The 18,456-nt window shown below is 48.2% G+C and overlaps 2 protein-coding genes across 3 annotated transcripts in view; one reads left to right on the top strand and one right to left on the bottom strand.

The window, feature by feature from the left end:
• VBP1 (VHL binding protein 1) overlaps positions 1–7,639 on the top strand; it is a 39,312-nt gene extending 31,673 nt beyond the window's left edge. For both annotated transcript variants that reach the window (XM_064713337.1, XM_064713335.1), the window contains 5 exons: positions 2,371–2,495; positions 3,087–3,153; positions 3,614–3,712; positions 5,388–5,526; positions 6,472–7,639. In XM_064713337.1, coding sequence (XP_064569407.1) covers positions 2,371–2,495; positions 3,087–3,153; positions 3,614–3,712; positions 5,388–5,526; positions 6,472–6,542 — 501 coding nt within the window. In that variant the 3' untranslated portion in view covers positions 6,543–7,639. The remainder of the gene's footprint in view (positions 1–2,370; positions 2,496–3,086; positions 3,154–3,613; positions 3,713–5,387; positions 5,527–6,471) is intronic.
• Positions 7,640–8,765: 1,126 nt separating this feature from the next.
• On the bottom strand, positions 8,766–16,758 carry RAB39B (RAB39B, member RAS oncogene family). Its single transcript, XM_064713339.1, has 2 exons — positions 16,464–16,758; positions 8,766–12,306 (listed from the first exon to the last, which is right to left on the bottom strand). The coding sequence occupies exons 1-2, from the start codon at positions 16,676–16,678 to the stop codon at positions 11,880–11,882; spliced, it is 642 nt and encodes a 213-aa protein (XP_064569409.1). The 5' UTR covers positions 16,679–16,758; the 3' UTR covers positions 8,766–11,879.
• Between the last annotated feature and the right edge of the window lie 1,698 nt (positions 16,759–18,456).

The following is an 18,456-nucleotide window of genomic DNA, read 5'->3' as shown; positions in this document are numbered from 1 at the left end:
AACATCTAAAGACTTGCTGGTCTCTTGCTTGGCATTTTTCCCCCACGTGCTGCATGGGCAATCCCACTGTGGATCTTGTCCTCAGAGATGTTTCCTGTCAGTGTCTTGGTTCAGTAGAGGCTCCTCACATGATTTATGGCTCATGCTTTCTGAGGCAGTTGTTCTGCACACTCCTGTCCCTCTCCAGGTTCCAGGTGATGTTCAGCCCTCAGAGTAAGTAGTGTTAAGAAGAGGATTTTACTGGATAACAAATTCTCAAAACAGAAGTTTCAGCTGTGGTGGTTTTGAGCTGTTGCCCAGACATTTCCAAATGAAATGCCTTCTTTGTTGTGCCTCCTTCAGCAGGTGTGGGGCTGCAGGGCTGCAGTGGGTGTCTCTTGTCCTGTTCTCTGCACATGCCCCCAGGTGATGAAGCTCTGCAGAGTGAGTGCCTGCAGCTCTGTATTTGGGTCATCACTCAGAAGGGAACCCCAGGGACACGTGGGAATGTGCTGTCCTGCTGCACTTCAGCCTTCTGCAGAGCATTCCTGGGCCTTGGCTTGGGCTTTGCAAAATGCTGCTTTGCCAGTGAATTCTCTTCCTAAAAAGACACAGATGGGTTATGGCAGGTCCCTGCAGAAGCTGTCAGTGTTGTAAGAATTCTGCAGTGGTGCTGTGGAACACACCACAGAGTGGGGATCCCAATGGCTTTGGCAGCCAGCTGTGCCTCAGAGCTGCTCTGGTCCAGCTCAAAGAAGTGACTGTGCCTCAGCCTTGCAGATGGGCAGGTGGGACAAGAGTCTGACCAGGCTTGGAAGCCCCAGCAGGAACAGCCTGGGGGTAAATCTGAGCTCACCTGGAGCTGGGACATGATGTAGTGGAAGGAGATCACCAGTATGTAGGGGGGGTGGATTTACTTCTGGATTCACTTCTCAGCATCCTTGCTTCAGGAGGATGTGGATGGTGTCCTGTCCCTGTGCACACACAGATGGGGGCTGAGGCAGAGCTGGGTGCCTCTGGTGTGGGGGAGCTGCTGCCCCTGCTTTCGCTCTGCCCTAGGTGGTTTAAACAAGCACAGCTGCCTCCACAAGAGGGAGTTCCATTTCACACTGTCCTCAGGCCTCACTTTCACAACACTTTCCCAAACCTAATCCTTGTTTTCTTTGTTGAAGGCTTTTCTGGGAGCTTTATCCAGAGTTAGGAATGCTTCCCTGGCTGAGAGGTAGCTCGAGGCATTTTCAGGCAGTCTGAGGTGTGGTCTCTTGGGTTTGGATCTGGACAGTGCTGCTTCTGTGTAAGAGTTCGTGTTCTGCTACAGATTTCCTTTATGATAAGGAAGGCAGGGACTCCTTACCAGATTCAGTGATTTCCTAGTGAGTTTCTTTAGCCAAGAGAGTTAGGGCATCATAATGAGGGGGAGCAGCTCTATCTCTGATATCACTTTAGTGACATATTACAGTCATTTTCTGGAATGGAGACACCAGGTTCAAAAAGAGGAGCTGAAGAGGCCTGTGGTAGGGCTTCCATCAGATTTTACTGAGCTGTGTAGACAAGAGCAGAATTACCTCACTGGGGGGTGGTGCTGAGGCCAGAAATGCATGGCCTGGCCTGATGTACCTTTCAGCAGCTGGGAACACTGGCCCCAGCAGGTGAGCTGCTTCCTGGGCTTCTGAAGGAGGCTCATGCCAAGGCTGACATCCTTGCTGGCTCAGGCCTTTCTTCTCTGGCAGCTTTTCCTGCCAGTCCCTGGCTCTCACTGTCAGCTGATGGTAGGACTGGCTGGAGTTGTTCTCTGGAGGTTTCTGTGGCTTCCTGCTAACTATGGAAGGGGCTTTTGAAACCAGGGTGTTCACTTCCATAGTGCCTGTCTGAGCAGATACCTCTGTTTTCCCTCCTTTGCATCTTCCTCTGTCACAACATGCTTGATCAATAACTATTGTTATTGAAAAGAGCCTGTCATTGATCAGGCTCTTCTCCTTCATCAGTTTTATCCAAAATAGTTCAGAATCTGGTTAGCCACAGAGAAGCATCATCCCTGCTTTACAGGTAGGAAACCCAGGTTCAGCCATGCCCCATGGACACCCACCCCTGTGAGGTGGCACTTGACATCAGCCAGGACAGAAAGCACCTCTAACCATGTACCCACACATGTGGTTGTGAAGTAATCCTTGCACCTATCCTGTAGTTCCCTACAAAGAAAAATAAAAACAGGGAGGGGGAAATGAAGAGATGACTAAGAAACAAATTGCTTTCGTACTCCAGTCCAGAAAAAAGGTTTGTTTCCATTTCAAACCCCCTCCAGATGTAGCTGCAGTAAGATGATAGCATGTCTGTGTCTAGGATTTCCATAAAACTCTTCTAACACTGAGGGTTTTCTTTTTCCCCTTAAAGGAAGATGTAGATTCTTTTATGAAACAGCCTGGAAATGAGACAGCAGATGTAGTTCTTAAGAAGTTGGATGAGCAGTATCAGAAGTATAAATTTCTGGAACTTAATCTTGCTCAAAAGAAAAGGAGGTAAGTTGTAATTTTTGCAGATTTGGGAAATGTTTAGCACAGTTCTGTTTGTTAAATGCTAAGTGTGGTGGCCCAGAAGGCCTTGGGGATGCCAGTGCCTCTGCCAGGCTGTCAGGGAGAGCAGTGCCCTCAGCTCTGGGGAGCTTTTGCTTGAGCAGTGCAGAGTCCTGTGGCTCTCACTGTCAGAATAATCCACGAACCTCAGAAAAAACACCCTGGTTTTGTTTTACCTGCAGTGCTTTCACCCTGTATTTCTGCTGGGGTTTCCTTGTCCTCTGTGGGATTACAGATATTTGGAATGTAGTGTTTTAGTGCAGGGGGGTGTGCTGCTGTCACTGTTGGTGTTCCATGTGGAAGCTGAGGGCATTGCTGTGCTGCCAAAGCCCGCCAGCCTCGCTGTTGTGAGGGGCAGGTGAAGCTGGAGCTGAGCTGCCTTTACATGCCATGGCTTTCAAACCTGCTTTTGTAAGCTGCAAAAAGCTGTTAACAAGTTTTAAAATGGAGGGTGGACTGTATAATAAAAGTGATCACTTGTTTAGGAAACTTTGTGTCTCTGTAAAATAATAAATTATGACTGTTGTTAATTCACAGGCTAAAAAGTCAGATTCCTGAAATTAAACAGACATTAGAAATTTTAAAACACATGCAGAAGAAAAAGGTAAATTATTTTGAATATCTAATGAGTATGAGAAAAGCTAACTACCTTTCCACCCTAACAGAACACATTGCAAGAAATGTTTTGGAGAGCACACTTAATATGCCTTTATAAATAACAGAATTATTTTTAAAGGTATGTAGTACTTTTTGAAAGCTAGTTCAAAACCAGTTAATGTTTGTAATGCAAACTTCATTTTTAATAGTGTATAGATTGCAGCTAAGCTTTGACTTCATCTCCATTCTTTATAGAGATTTCTGTATTGTTTTTAAATATATCTTTAAAAAATGCATTATTCTTGGAGCTCTAACTTTAGTGTTGAAGTAAAGTTATGTAGAATTCCACACAAGTTAATACTGTATCAGTGGCAGAAAGCAGAAAAGTGTGCTCTTTATTTTAAGTTTTATGTCTTTAACATATTTCCAGTGAAACTAACAATTGTAAATTTTATTATTTGTTTAAGGATTCCACACATCCAATGGAAACCAGATTTTTATTGGCAGATAATCTCTACTGCAAAGCTTCAGTTCCTCCTACAGATAAAGTTTGTTTGTGGTTGGGGGTAAGTAAAATGGAGCTTTCTCTGAAACTGTTTCAATAACTTATAAAAGTCTGCCCTGGTTGTAGTGGGCACAGTTCTGTTGGCGGGTGCATGGTGGTGCTGTGTCCTGGCAGCAGAGCACATCTAACCAGGCAACTTCAGTGTGTTAGTGAAGATTTCTTGTTCCATTCTGTTTGCTTCCTGAACAGTATGACTTCAGAGAATTGTCTTTTTGCTGGATTGGTGTTTCCAAAACCTTGTTTGTGTTTCCCTTACCATTTCTGTCACTTTTTCGTTCAAATTAATGACATTGCCTGGCATGGGAATGTGCCCAACAGAACAACTTAGTTTGGCAAATAGCTTCCCATCTTCTCTATGTAATTTGTATTCAGCAGCTTGCTTTCCCTTTTCATGCACCTTTGTAGGGAAAGGTGGGATTTCTGTTGCTCACAGGTATCTGCCAGCATTTAGAGAGGACTTTGCACTAAAGCCTGCTGGGATCAGCATTCACAACCCAGATTCCTAAGTACTTAAGCACTAAGGTTGGATCATTTTGTGTTTAGAGGCTTCATTATATGTGGAGATTAACCTGCTGATGCTTATTTTGAGACTTTTAAATCATGGATGTTCCTAAATCCCAGAGTTGGCTGCCAAACAAAACCTCTTGGTTAGGACAGAAGCACTGTGGACACATCAACCATCCAGACTAACTGGACAGTTGCTCCCAACCTTCCCCACTTCTATCATAAAAGGAAAAAAAAATTCTGATAGCTGTTACTATTAGGAGTCTTCAGAATTCATAAACACTGACTGTCATGGAACATCCCAGGTTTATTTTCTAACAGAACATCAGAGAAGGTTCATCTTATTGACAGTTCACACTGAAAAGCTGTAATGAAATGCCACACACAATCAATTTTATTTAGTTGTTCTTGGCCTTCTGCCTTTCTCCTGCTTGTTGCCTGCACTCTGTGTTGGGCTGTGTGTGTGTCACTGTTCCTGGGGATCTCTCTCCTCCACTTGCTTTGGAGAGCAGCTTATCCAGCTCTGGCAGCTCAGTGCAGCCTTCTGTGGGTCCTGTCAGTCACAGGCTGTGCCTCCATTCAGGGCACAGTTCTTGAAGAGGACAAAGCTTCACTGGTGCATTTTCACCTGACACTGCTCTTTTATCTCGTTCTGTGGTAGCTTCTTAAACAACCATGTGTGGATTAAAAGCCATCACCACAGCATCAGAGAGGACTTTCATACCTGTTGTATCTCTAATATCTGTAGTAGCTGTTGTTACTGACAGTGCCAGCTGTTTGTCAGAGATCCACACAGAGCCTGAGGTTTATCTTGAATCCAACAAAAACTTTTTCTTGCATTGTGTGGCACCTGAAAGGTGCTGCTAAGAAATGTAAGGTCTCACTTTTCAAACACAGTGAGGATGAGATGCTAATATCTGAAAGGCTGAATGGGATCCACAGGGGAAGAAATCCCTTCTTGCTTAGCTATAGGAAGAGAGCTTAACTTTAAACCACTAGAGAGATTTATTACTCAGTTACTGAAGGGGTGGAGGCCTCAAGTGGATTTGAGCATTGCCTGTCCTGAATCTTGCTTGGCCTGATTAGTTTTGAACAGCAGCCTAAAATACACTTGGTGGGGCTTAGTCCTTACAGTGCAAGATGAAAAGCTTTTATCAATCTTTCTTTTTCAGGCCAATGTGATGCTTGAATATGATATTGATGAAGCTCAGGCTCTGTTAGAGAAGAATTTGTCAACAGCCACAAAAAACCTCGATCTTCTAGAGGAAGACCTGGATTTTCTCAGAGATCAGTTCACCACTACAGAAGTCAGTATCCTTTTCATTCATGGGGGGGAGGAGATGTGTCTGAAAGCCAACATCCAGGTAACAACCAACTTTCTGATGTGTTTTTATCTTAGACTGGCTGCCTCAAAATTCTGTAGCACCTGTGGACTTTACTGTCCCAGCAATGTGATGGAATATTGTGTTGGCAGGGCTAAGTTGGAGGTTGGTGTGTGAGGGGTAGCAAAACCTGTGTGTATGTCCTCATGAAATCTGGTGCAGTGCTTGCCACCCAGACTGGCTGCAGAGTGAGCTGGAAGGTTGGGTTGATGCCCAGTGACCACCTTAAAGCCACAGGGTCACCACAGGGACCCTTCCTCTGGAGCACATGAATGTTGTTCTTTGCTGCCCATCACAGCCTTTCCAGCTGCCTCCAACAGCACAACCCTGCTGCAGCAAGCAAGGGACTGGCTTGGGCTGTGCTCAGTGTTTGTAAAATTTCTTTATACTGTCATGAACCACCTCCTGAGTATGTGGGGTTGTTTTTTATACTTTCTAGCTAAAAACTATTTTAATGAGTGTAGCTATTAACTGAAACATGAGATTTAGTTTAATGAAGGCACAACTGCTTGTTCTTTCAGGTTGATACTTGAGCTGTCTTAGTGCAGCAGGAGTTTGGGATGCCTGAAAGAGGCAAATACTGATGTGGGCAGCTTGAAATCAGCAAAGAGTTAGGCAAAACTAAAATTGTGTTTCTCTGCAATATCTTTTTGGAGGTTTTTTAAGTAATGATCTAAATACTGCAGTTACCAACAGTTACCAGTGTTCTGGAGAGCTGAAGCTCTGCACCAGGTCAGCCCTTTGATGAAATGGTTTCTGTACTGACTGTTGTAACTACAGGCCAGCTCTGTAAACTTCTCTTTCTCCTTTTTTAAAAATCTTTTTTTTCTCTTTTCTGATAGCATGAGCTGTTTCCTTAATTCCACACCCTCAGATATGGCTAGAGTTTATAATTGGGATGTAAAGAGAAGAAACAAGCAGGACCCATCCAAAAACAAAGCATAGTTTTTCCAATTTTAAATGTGGTTTCAATTTCCAAGCATTTTTTATTTAAACGCCCCCAAACCTCATTCAGGACTGAGTTACTTTCAGCATTTCAGTAAATGGTAAAATATATAAAAACTAATGGTGAGCACCATTTTATTTATTTGTAAACTCAAAATTTGGTTTCATGCATGCTTCATGAAATGAATTCTTTGAAAAGGCACCACACAGTCCAGCAAAGGATGTGTTTTGATCAGACCAGTCCATCATAAATAAATTTCTCCCTGAAAGCCTGTCTGAAAAGCTGAGGGGCATGTATGCAATGGAGCCTGACATGTTCACAGGCTAAAGCAATGCAGGGTTTTTCTTTCTCATCTCTGTACAGCTGATGGAGTTAACTTTGACTTGGGCTGGGAAGATGTGCAGCTGTAATGATCTAAGAAACAACAAAAATAGAGTGGAATCTTGGGGTTTATTCAGTCAGTTCATGGCAGCACCAGCCTGCAGGCATTCCTGGGTATCCTCTTTGGATAAACTCGTGGTAGCTCTGGGTGAGCTGGGTTAGCTGTCAGCACCTCACAGGCAGCAGTTTGTGACTGTCCCCAGAGCAGTGGGAAGGGAGTGAGCAGCTCAGGGCATGGCAGGCCTGCAGGCCTCACCCCTTGTTTTCCATACCTGTGTCCCCGTTGGTTATTTCAGGAAAGGCACTGAATAGTGACCCAAGAGCCCCCAGCTTGTGAGAGCCTCCCATTCCCAGCCCTTGGCCCAGGTGTCCAGTTCAGATGTCTGAACTCAGGCTGCCAGGTGGGAAACCTGCCTTGGGTCAGGAAGGCTGACTGGAGCATGACCTCTGCTGGTACAGCTGGAGTATTTTCTGGTCCTTACCAAGCCTTGCGAGATTGTTGCCTCTTACCTTTGCAGTTTCTTTCTAAAATGAAATGCTCAGTGGTGATGTCAGTGGCTAATAATCACATTCTGTGACTGAGAGTACAGGTTTCACTGCAAAATAAATGCAAATGTTAACTGTTCAATCTTCATGTAAGAAACAATACACCTGTAAATTTTTTGTACTTTTATTTCATGATATTAAAATAGTAAAACTAAACAGTTGTGGCAAACAGCTGTTTTTGTGCATTTTTCTTTGTGTGAAAGTCATGAATGTGATGTGTGATCTTCTATAATGTTTCCCTCCCTTAACTGGGCGTGGGGGAGTGAAAAATTCCGTGGAAGCAGCAGACGTGAAAAGTGTGGCTGCTGGATGCTGGTGTGAATGAAAGGGGGACTGTGAGTCAGCACATCTGAATTGGTGGCTGAGAGCAAGTGATTCACCAGCACTGTGCCTGTCACAGAGTGAGCTGCAGGGAAGGGCAGAGAGCAGGTAAACCCTGCTCAGCAGTGCCTGGGCTCACCTCTTCCTTCCCCTGGGTGATGCTGCTGTTTCAGTGGCTGTGGCTGCAGCAGAGGAACCTGGAGCCCTGCTGTGCTCTCCAACAGGTGTCTGCACAGCAGCAGGATGTGGCACTGCTCAGGCTGCTGCTCTCCATTTCCCTTTTCTAGCATCAGCAAGGATGGAAAGGCAGCTGCACACACAGCCTGATTTCTCTCACAGCTTTTTCTTCAGTTTGGATTAATGAGATCCCAACAGGCTGTGCTCCTCCCCCCCACCCCTGGCTGGTCCTAAGGCAGCAATTGCCTTTGTTGTGCACAACAAAATGACCAGTTAAGCATTTTTGCACAGCAAAAGCAGAACCGAGCAAAATCAGCTGTGTGCCACTGCCAGGAAGCTGCTGCCTCGTGTCAGAGGGGACAGGGTGACAGCTTGGAGCTGAAATGGCTCCTGTGTTCAAAGGGCTCTGTTCCTGGGCAATGGGAGGTGGCTGTGGCCATCATAACTCGGGGTTTGGTGTTTGTGTATTTGATCTGAGGTAAATAAAAAACCCCAGAACTCCCAGCTGAGCTCCATGGCTAATCCTTGCCTGGGTCTGCTCTGCCCTTTGCTGGTGCCACCAGACCTGCAGAGGCCTCCTGGAGGGGCCAAGGCTGTGGTGGGTGCAACTGCTGGGAGCAGGGGTGGTGTTCTCCCAGAGGAGCTGGCCTGGCTTTTCTCAGCAAGGAGAGGACAGAGTGAGGCAGTGCTGGGAATGGTGGATCCAGCCCTGGCTGGAATACAGAGCAGGGACAGGGAGCAGGGAACACTAAGAGAGAATGGGCAGGGGGAAAGGGAAAAAAATAAAACCACCAAAGTTTCTTTACAAGTTTTGAATTTCACATTATCACGTAGTAAGCATTTTGCTAAATACAAGCATATTTTCAGTCACATACAGACAGCTAAATACAGCATTATTTTCACATTTCGTTACAGTGCATAACAAAGCGAGGACAGTGTAAAGTATGCTTTTATTCTGGAGGTTCTGAGCAAGTTCAGTTTAACATGCAGATTGTTTTTAACATGTGGTAGAGACCACAGAAAGTTAGCTTTTGCTTTTTTTTTTTCTCTTTTTGTCCTAGAGTATAAGAGCTCCTGACCTTTAGCCTGTGAGAGGTATCACCTTCTGATTTCTCAAAGTCCCTCTAAGTCAAAGCATTAAAACCAGTTGTTAGAAAAGAATTCTTAGCATATCCAATAAGTTCTTCATCTTAGAAAAAACATTCCAAATTTTGTACAGATGAATCTACATTTCCTATATTTTAATAAGCTGTCTAGAAAATGCAAGGAATTAGAAAAAGATGTAGATAATGATTTCTCTATCATTTAATATAACAATTTATTAACTCTAAATAGTTAAGACCATGTACATTTTCTTCTGTACTGTTCCTCTTTAGAATTACAACACTTCTGTATTTAAATTGAAGATTACTCTGAAGGCCAGAATGCACTTACTGGCTTAGGCTTTCTGGAATTTCTCCCTGGGAACAGTAATGGGGAATGTCCAAAACCCATTAAATAAAATATTGTCTGTCTCATGAAAAGTGATCTTTCCCTTCTGGCCAGGCTCTCACACAGGGAATTACAGAATTTGACTATTGCTAAAATGTCTGATCCAACTCCTCACTGCCCCTCCTGTCACACCCTGGCTCTGTGCCCTTGGGGGCTCAGCCAGACACCCCCAGACACAGCCAGTGTCCAGCTGGCCCCTGAAAAGCTGAAGCAGCTGCTAGGTGGACTTTCCATCCAGGGAACAAAGAAACTTACCCTTTGGTACTGTCTGTCCCTGCCTTTGTGCAGTGCAACGGACTGAGCTGCTCTGAGCAAACCCCTCACTCTGCCCTGGCATCTGCCCACTTCAGGGGTGCTCCCTGCACCCACCTTTGCTCACCCAGAAACAGATTTTGTCAAGGGCACGCTTTTCTTTTTTTCTTTTTCATCTTCAGGGCACTCAACTCAAGCACAAGTGCCTGGCACTCAGTGCCCTTGAGCAGGAGCTGTTGGATGCCCTCACAGCCTATTCCAAGCTCACCAAGGAGCACCAGGCACTGCCACCCCCTCCTGGCATTTGCTCCCTGTGCCCTCCCAGCAGGTGCAGCTCTGCTGCTCCCCTGCAGAGCCCAGGAACTGAAATTGTTCCTAGAACACCAAAAGCAAAAGTGTTCAGGGTTTGGGTTGCTGGTCTGGGCTTGCTGTGGGTTTGGGTTTTTTACAGCTTCAATATGGAAACCACAGTTTTTTTCTTAATACAGAGCTGCCCATGTGCTGCTGCAAACTGTGAGGACAGGTTCAGAAGGAGAAACAGTCTGAACTCAACAGCAATCAACAGCTATATTTCTGTAGATTAAAAAGCTGGAACAAATATTTTCTTTTTCTCTACTCAGAAGCAAAAAATAAACACTAGATGCTTCCTGTGGCTTTTACCTAATCCCCCATCCTGCCCATTGCAGTATAAAGCTTTCAAACACAAGTTAAAAAAGTCACTATAGTTTTGTTTGCTCACTTTCAATAGGCTCAAGTTCCCTAATTTGCTACAGGAGCACAGTCACCCCATTGCACTTCAAAAGCTTGGGTTAAAATTTGGCAGAAGCAAAGCTTTTTAGTGGTGAATGGCATTCCCAGAAAACATCCACCTACATACAGCTTTTGTGGCATGGCTGCCATCCCATGATGGCCAGCCTGAGATGGATCCACTCTTGTTGAACTAAAACATGGAGAAAAACAAATTTTACTCATGAGTGTGTCTTGAGGCTTTCCTTCCCACCTGCTCAGACACTCCTGCTGTGTGTTCCACCTTCCCAGTGCCAGTTCTCTTCCACAGAGGCCAAGACAGAAAATGACATTTTAACAGCAGAAAGTACTGATGGAAGCTGTTGCTTTCAATGCTATTTAACTTCTTTAAGAGCTAATCTCACATTTTAGGATGTCTGATGCACCTGAGTTAAGCTTTTCAAGTTTTTTATTTTGTTGGGTTTCTTTTTTCCCTCCTTCCTTTCCATTCCTCCTTGTGACCTGGCTGGTAAGGTCAGCACAGTGCTGTTACTGAGTCAGAAATGGTGTGTCCCACCTGGCTGCAACACCCCAGTGTTAACACATAACACCTGAGGACATGGTTCTCTCTTTATGCTCTTGATCACTTAATTCTGCTGGAAAGCCTGAACTTGGGGTACTTTCAAGGTACTCACCCAGGCACTAAATGAGTAAAAATTTCATTGAATAATCTCTACTGCAGCAAGAGTTGCCACTTAGAGTTTTGGTTCAGCACAGCAAGAAAAACCACTGTTAAGGGAGGAATAATTTAAACTTTAATTACCAATCAAATAAGTACTGTTTACCTCTTTAAACCCTACAAAATATTCTTTCCTATCAAACTATGTTCAAGAACATAAGAAAGAAAACTCAGAAGTGTGCATACCATGTCAGTAAACTTCTCCTGTGGAACTGAGCTTATGAGGAAATGGTACCTGTGCTGCCTTTAGACCTTCCTGGAAAGAAATAGCTGACACAAACCAAAACATCCTCCTGCTTTCTGTCTGCCTGTTTGTCATGCGACTGAGTATCCATCCTGAGGCTCCAAAAGCCAGCAGGGAGCTATGGGTTTACTTAAAAGAGAACATGTACAGTACCCTGGCATGTACCAGCCCATTCAGCTCTGCATACCCTCTCCTGTGTTGTGCAGCCCCTCATTTCTGCTTCCTGTCTCCTTACAACATCCACATGCACCCTCACTCACTCTCCTTCAGGTTTGTAGCCCCCAGTTCTGAAAGGTTATTTGGAACAGAACATTTCTTTCCAGGGTCTGTCCTGGTGTCCAAAACAACGTGGGAGGCTGTTCACAGCGGGAGCGTGGCTCTCCCGTCTGTCACACCGAGTTCACTTAGTAAAGAACGTTTGGTTAGTAGAGTCCATCACCACGGCCTCCCTAGAGGAGCTCAGCACAAGCACCTTCTATCTGATTTCACCACTTCTTCTGAGGAGTGCACTACGTTCGGGACAAAGCCGCTCTTTACCCCTTCCCATCCCTCCTGGATGGAAATGTCCCCCCTTTTCACCAGCTCGTAGATGTCCCGGGTCAGGTCGGTGAAGGCCTTCTCCACGTTGATGGCGTCGCGGGCCGAGGTCTCGATGTACCTCATGCCGTAGGCCGCAGCCAGTTTCTCCGCCTCGTGCCGCGTCACCTGCCGCTGCGTGTCCAGGTCACACTTGTGCCCCACCAGCACAAACACGATCTGGTAGGGCTGCACGTGCACCTTGGTCTCCTCCAGCCACTCGTGCACGTTCTGGAAAGATCTGCGGTTTGTGATGTCAAAGAGGAGCAGCCCTCCCACCGAGTTCCTGTAGTAGGCTCTGGTGATGGACCTGCAAGCCAAGGAGCCACAGCAGAGTTAGCTCACAGCTCTCTGAACACGTCCTCTAAGAAAGCAGCATTGCCACTCTGCAAGTACAGGGCAAGAGAAGGCCATCCAGGCAACACCTTAGAACTTCCAGCTTGTGCTCTGTAGAGCTTGTCATTTAAAAGGAAAAGTTATTTTCGCTTAAAAGATTTCACACTTGGGTAACTGCCCCACTGATTATGGCTCTCTTCAAAATCCTCCCCCAACCATTTTATTCTCTCATGGATTTCTGTATGTCCCTGGCTGTTGAGTCCCACACCCCACCACGTCAGTTCCTTGGACACCTCATCTAACCCGCGGGTTTAGAAGCACTGTGACAAATTAGAGGATTCAACTGGAACCAAACACCCCCTCTCTGACAGCCACATAAAAGCAGGAGGTCAGAGATCTGGAAAGGCTGACCATGGGGTTGTAGCTCCCCTCCATACACCCAGAGCCCTGGGATAGAGACATCCACCCATCCCTACAGCTTCCTCCTCTACACAACTGGATTAAAGTGACATTGCAGTGACAGGGCACTGTTAGTGGCACTGACTGAGAAACAGCAAAATAATACATGAGCTTCCAAGGAGAACCTGCACTAACACTGGTCACGTTCCTGCCAAATACTGACATTAAATAGTCACCAAAAAGACCATGGAACTGCAGGCTGGAAAATGAAGTACATGTCCCACAGCTCTTCTGTGGGCCAGGCCAGCCAAAGGCCGCCAGAAGCAGCACAGGAAATCAGCAAACTCAGGGCAAAGGAGCAAAGCTGAGGCCATGGGGCAAAAGCAGAGCTACAGTTCAGTGACTGCTACACAAGGGGAAACCAAGAAGCTGATGAACAGTGGTGTTTCTGCAAGTCATGGATTTGCTCTAAATCCAGAAGCAACGATCGATTTCAGACCCTGGAGGAATTCACACTCAGGCCTGAACTTTCCTTGCTGGAGTAATACAAGCACTGCTGCATTTTTACCTTAGGACAATCCAATCTTTTTTTGGCTACGCAAGACGGTTGTTAGGTGCCATTTGGTCCTGTAGTGTGGGTACCTGTCAAAATTGCCCCAAGAAAGGATGAACTAGAGTTTTCAAGAATTGTTTTATCAATAAACATAGTGATGGGTCACAGACAAAAATTCACAGACAAAACTGAAGAAAGCCAGAAGCAGAGGAAAAACCATAGTTGGCAATGTTTGGATAATTTCTCCTCTCCAACTGTTTGGCTTAGGGACAATAGTCACTCTGCACATTTGGCACTGAGGGAATTAGATCTGCCTTTTGCTATCTGGCCAGCTGCAAACAGACATTGGCACTTTGAATTCACCCCCACACTGTCACAGACATTTCTGCTTCTCTCTTGTGTTCTGTGCCATCAGCCCTGGCTCCTCCTGCCAGCAACAACAATGCCCCAGGTACTTCTGAAAGACATGATGGGATCTAAGCTGAATGCTGCTTCAAGGTAAAATCGGGTGAAGGTCTCAGTGCCTTTTCTTAAAGCCTTTTCCACAACTGTTTTCCTCACCAATCTGCAGGAGGCAAAGCCTATTGCCTTCATGCTGTACATCCCTCCCCAATTCCCTTCTGAGGTCTCTGCCTTCCCTCCTCCTGCCACACACACACTGATGCAGGGCAGAGCAGGGACTTGCAGCTACTTTGGCCAAGTTTTAACACACAGACAATGTTGGGGAACTGTCCCATGCTCTGTACCCATGGTGGGACTCCTGCAGCCAGGGCCTGCTTGTTTGAGTATTCGCCTTTGAGCCAAGGCAGAGCTGCTGGCTGGGAGGAAACAGCTCTTCTGTAGGTGGTGGGACACAGCTCCAGGGAGAGAGGGCTGACAGGCTTTTGCTTTTGCTAGCATTACACAACATCACGTTTCTGACAAGGAACAGCAGTATCTGAGCAACGAGGGATGGGCAAAACCTGCTGGATCTGGCAAGAATTGGACCCTGCTCTTCTCCAGCTCCAAAGCAGCCTCAGCACTGCCCCAGGCAGCATGTGCTGGGGCCGGGTCTGCCAAAAGAGAGTGGCACATGTTTAACTGCAATTTAAGCCTTGACTGCACAGAAATTGCTACTAATTTATGGAGAGTGAAAGAGCTCACAACAGGGGGTCAGGAAGAGCAAAACTGTAACACAGCTGCTGCTCAGAGAATGCCAAGGTGTTTGCAAAATAACTACAGTGGTTTTGTCCTCGTGGGGCAGCTGTGAAACTATGTAAATCAGACGGGAAATGCTCAAATCTGATAACGGGGAGCTCATTCTTACAGATTCGCCTCTTCAAAAACCCCCTGTGCTTGATAAATGACAAAAAAAGTTTCAGGTTTCTGGGGAGCACCTGCTCCATTGTGGTCCTTGCCTATGACAAGTGCAAGGGGCTTTGGCTTATTCCAGTAACAGCTAATTCTTGTCTCTGGCCAAGAAACATTCCTTGTAGAAGGAGCCCCGGAGTTGTCTTCATGGGGCACAATTTGTCACACAGGGCTAAGAGCAATTTGAAAGGGATAAACACAAACCAGATTTTACCTTATATTTCTTCCCCACATTTCAGAGTGAACCATAAAGGCCCCTGGCTTTGCTCCAGCTTTTCACATTGAGAATTCAAGCCTGCACTTTGGCAAGGGCATTTCAAAGTTGCACAGTGGGGTTTTTTTACTGTCACTGACTACTCCTGCCCCTTGCACCCTTCTGCCTTTGCAGGATGCTGCCCTGGGCAGCAGTGCAGCTGCCCTTGCTCTGAAGGTCACCAGCTCACCATGCTGACACCCCCAGTGCAGGGCTGGGTCAGCCCAGCACCGAGGGCCAGCAGCCTCAGGGCCCTGGAGCTCCTGATGTGCAAAGGAAAAGAAATTGGAGCCATCCGAGAGCTCTTGCTCCTCACAACAACGGCAGAACAGGGCACAGCTCTCAGGTGTTTTCTAGAGACCTCAGCCAGAGAGCCAAAGCTGGGAGCTGATGCAACTGCAAGCTAAAGCACCTCCTCTCTCAGCAGAATAAAGCAGCAGCTCCTTGCCTGCAAGGCATCAAGGCAGCAGAGGAAAATCCTGTCAGTGGATAACTACTGCACATCCTGGGCCAGATGCCAGTGCCACAGATGCGAGGGAAGGTGCTGAGAGGGGTGGGGTAGGGGAGTTTTCATCTGAATGAAACCAAAACATTCCTCAGGCGAGTCATTACTGCACAGACGTGGAAGCTCTGTGATGCTGCACAGAGATGTGGAGCACAGGAAGTGATCCCAAGGGAGCAGGATGGAGGAGCGGATCAGCGTTAAAGGCACATGAAAAACACAGACAAGCAAACAGGAGGCCAGGAGCTGCGAGTACACTCGCACACCCTCAAAATGAGCACTGTGAAAATGAGCCCCTCTTTGGCTGGGGCCGAGCCTTCTCCAGCCAGGGCTGCTGCTTTTCCCACACAGTTCTGTGGGAAACTTGGCACAATCCCACAAGCTGCCTTTATTCTACTTCATCCAGACTTGGTTATTGTTGCTTAAGCTCCCAGATTGTCTGTGCCCATGCAGCGCTGGCACTCTCCAGAAAGCACCTGTCATCCTGCACAGCCACAGCCAAAGGTTTGTCCCGACCTTTCTCTGTCCTACGGAGGAGAGCTGAGCTCTGCTGTCGCAGCAGAGCACCAAACGCGTATTGCACTGCGTTCCGTAGTGTTCGCCTGGGAAACATCCCGGCCCTGCCTCCGCACCGGGGGAAGAAGGGATGCAGGCGCTCTGCTCTCCCTGCCAGCAGCATCCGCCGATGCAAGGACAGCTCCGGGCTGGCAAAGCGCGGACCCAGCGCTGCCTCGGGCCTCGCATCCCTTCCAGCGGCAGCGGGGCCGCTCCTCGGCATCCGCACCTGCACATCCCGCACACCTGCACATCCGCACCCCTGCACATCCGCACACCTGCACATCCGCACCCCTGCACATCCGCACACCTGCACGGGATATCCCGCACACCAGCACATCCGCACCCCTGCACATCCCGCATCCCTGCCTGCGGCCATCCGGGGCGGACTCGGGTCCCAGGGATGGGGGGAAGGATGCGGGGGAGAATGAGGGGCACAAAAGGTGCCAATTTGACTCTTCTTTGTCTGGTTTCCACACGCCTCACTCGGCCCGCATCCCCCGGCCCCGCGGGTCTCACCGGAACCGCTCCTGCCCGGCCGTGTCCCAGATCTGCAGCTTGATCCTCTTGCCAGGCTCGATCTCCACCAGCCTGGAGAAGAAATCCACGCCCACGGTGGGGTCGGAGATCTGGGCGAAGCGGCCCTCGGTGAAGCGGCGGATGAGGCAGGACTTGCCCACGGTGGAGTCGCCGATGACGATGAGGCGGAACTGGTACAGCCAGATCGCCTCCATGCTGCCGCCGGCCCTCAGCGCCCGCCCGCCGCCGCCGCCGCCGCGCCGCCCATGCCCGGCCCGGGCCCGGGGCCGGCCGCGGCCGCGCCGCTCAGGCGGGGCCCATGGCGGGACCTGCGCGGCTGCCGAGGGCCCGTCACCACCGCCGCATCCCGCCGGGCCCCGCCGAGCCCCGCCGAGCCCCCGCCGCCTCCGCGCTGCGCCCTACGCGGGCCCGGGGGGGGCCGGAGCCGCCGAACCGGCGCTGGAGCCCGGCCCGAGTCCCTGCCCGCAGCCGCGGAACTGCCGAGCCCCGCGCTCCCCGCCCGAGCCGGAGCCGGGATGCGGGATGGGTGATAGGGATGGGGATGCGGGATGGGATGCGGGATGGGATGCGGGATGGGGATGCGGGCTGCAGGCGCGGCCGGCGCGGTGCCGGTGATGCAATGGCGGCCGCTCGGTACCGCACTGCCGGGAGGAGCCGCCAGCCCCGGAACGCGGCGGTGCGGGAGCCGGGCGGGGCGGGGCGGGGCGGGACCGTGCGGGGCAGCCCTGGCCGAGCGCACCGGAGCCATCCCCGGCACCGGGAGAGGCTGTGCTGAGGGAGCCCGTGGCCGGGGAGAGCTCCTCTTCCTCAGCGCTCCGCCAAGGGAAGGCGAGCCGAGCAAGGTGCGCATCACCTTTCTGTGCTTTAAACCGAGACTCGTTTCTGGAGAGATTCGGGCTCCTCACTGCTGCACTGGGGGCTCCGTTCCCATTGAAATCCTGGCACTTCTGGAGAGCTTCTGCACAGCCCCAGGGTCACCCGCACCTCACCAGCCTGTCTGGAAAGGGACAGTGGTAACCGGAGGCGTCCTACTCAGGAAACCCAACAAGTACACATGCTCACACATACCTGTGTGTCTGTATATGTATAGTTTGTGTATATGCGATGTGTGTACAGTCACAAAAATCAGTAATTACGGACATGAAATACCCAGCAACCCAAATACCACCAGTCTTAAATCCATTTCCCTCACTTTGCTGGGGTGGGTTCCAGGCTCAGCAGGGTGATGTGCAGTGTCCCATAGCCCGAGCAGCCCTGAACATCTCACAGTGCAAGCACAGACACCTCGGGCTGCTGGTCCCGGTTCTGCCAGCCTGTCCCGCACAGGGAGAGTCACAGCACACAGCCACTCTCCCCTGCCTCCATGGGATATGGCTCAGTTTGAGCAACTACTTTTAAATCTCTTCCCACAGCAGAGTTTTGATCTCTGGAAGGGAAAATTTGCTGTATATTATTAAAAACAGTGAGTAAAAGGTCTGTGTTCAATCGGACACAGAAAGGAGGGATATTGACACTTTTTAAAAATTTATTAATAGATTGGTGTTTTTTTTTAAAAAAATAAAGATGGTTTCATTTAAAAGCTCCTCCTTCATGACTACTATTGAAATAAATGCATTGAGAGTGGCTGTTACATTCATTAGGTCCTCAGAAAAAGGACATTTATATAGGAATGAGACAGTTAACCACCATGTAAATTGGGCTAGGACATTAGAGAGACCATTTCAAGTCTTGAAGAATAAATGGCAAGGAACTTTTTCAATATTCTTTGAAATATAATCTATTTATTAAAAAATAACAACCCCAAAAGATCCTACTTTAACCTACCTCAGAACAGGAAAGAAAATTGATGAAGCAATCTACACAGCAACAGCAACAGCGCAACAGAAAAATATTAAACCTATAAATCCAAGTTAGTGGTACATTAACCAGTGACTCATTGCCAGCGAGGCTTTGTGGGGATCTGGTGCACTTT

Source organism: Zonotrichia leucophrys, chromosome 4A, assembly GCF_028769735.1.
Source record: "Zonotrichia leucophrys gambelii isolate GWCS_2022_RI chromosome 4A, RI_Zleu_2.0, whole genome shotgun sequence".
Taxonomy (NCBI): Eukaryota; Metazoa; Chordata; class Aves; order Passeriformes; family Passerellidae; genus Zonotrichia; species Zonotrichia leucophrys.
This window is presented reverse-complemented; position numbering and strand designations above follow the sequence as displayed.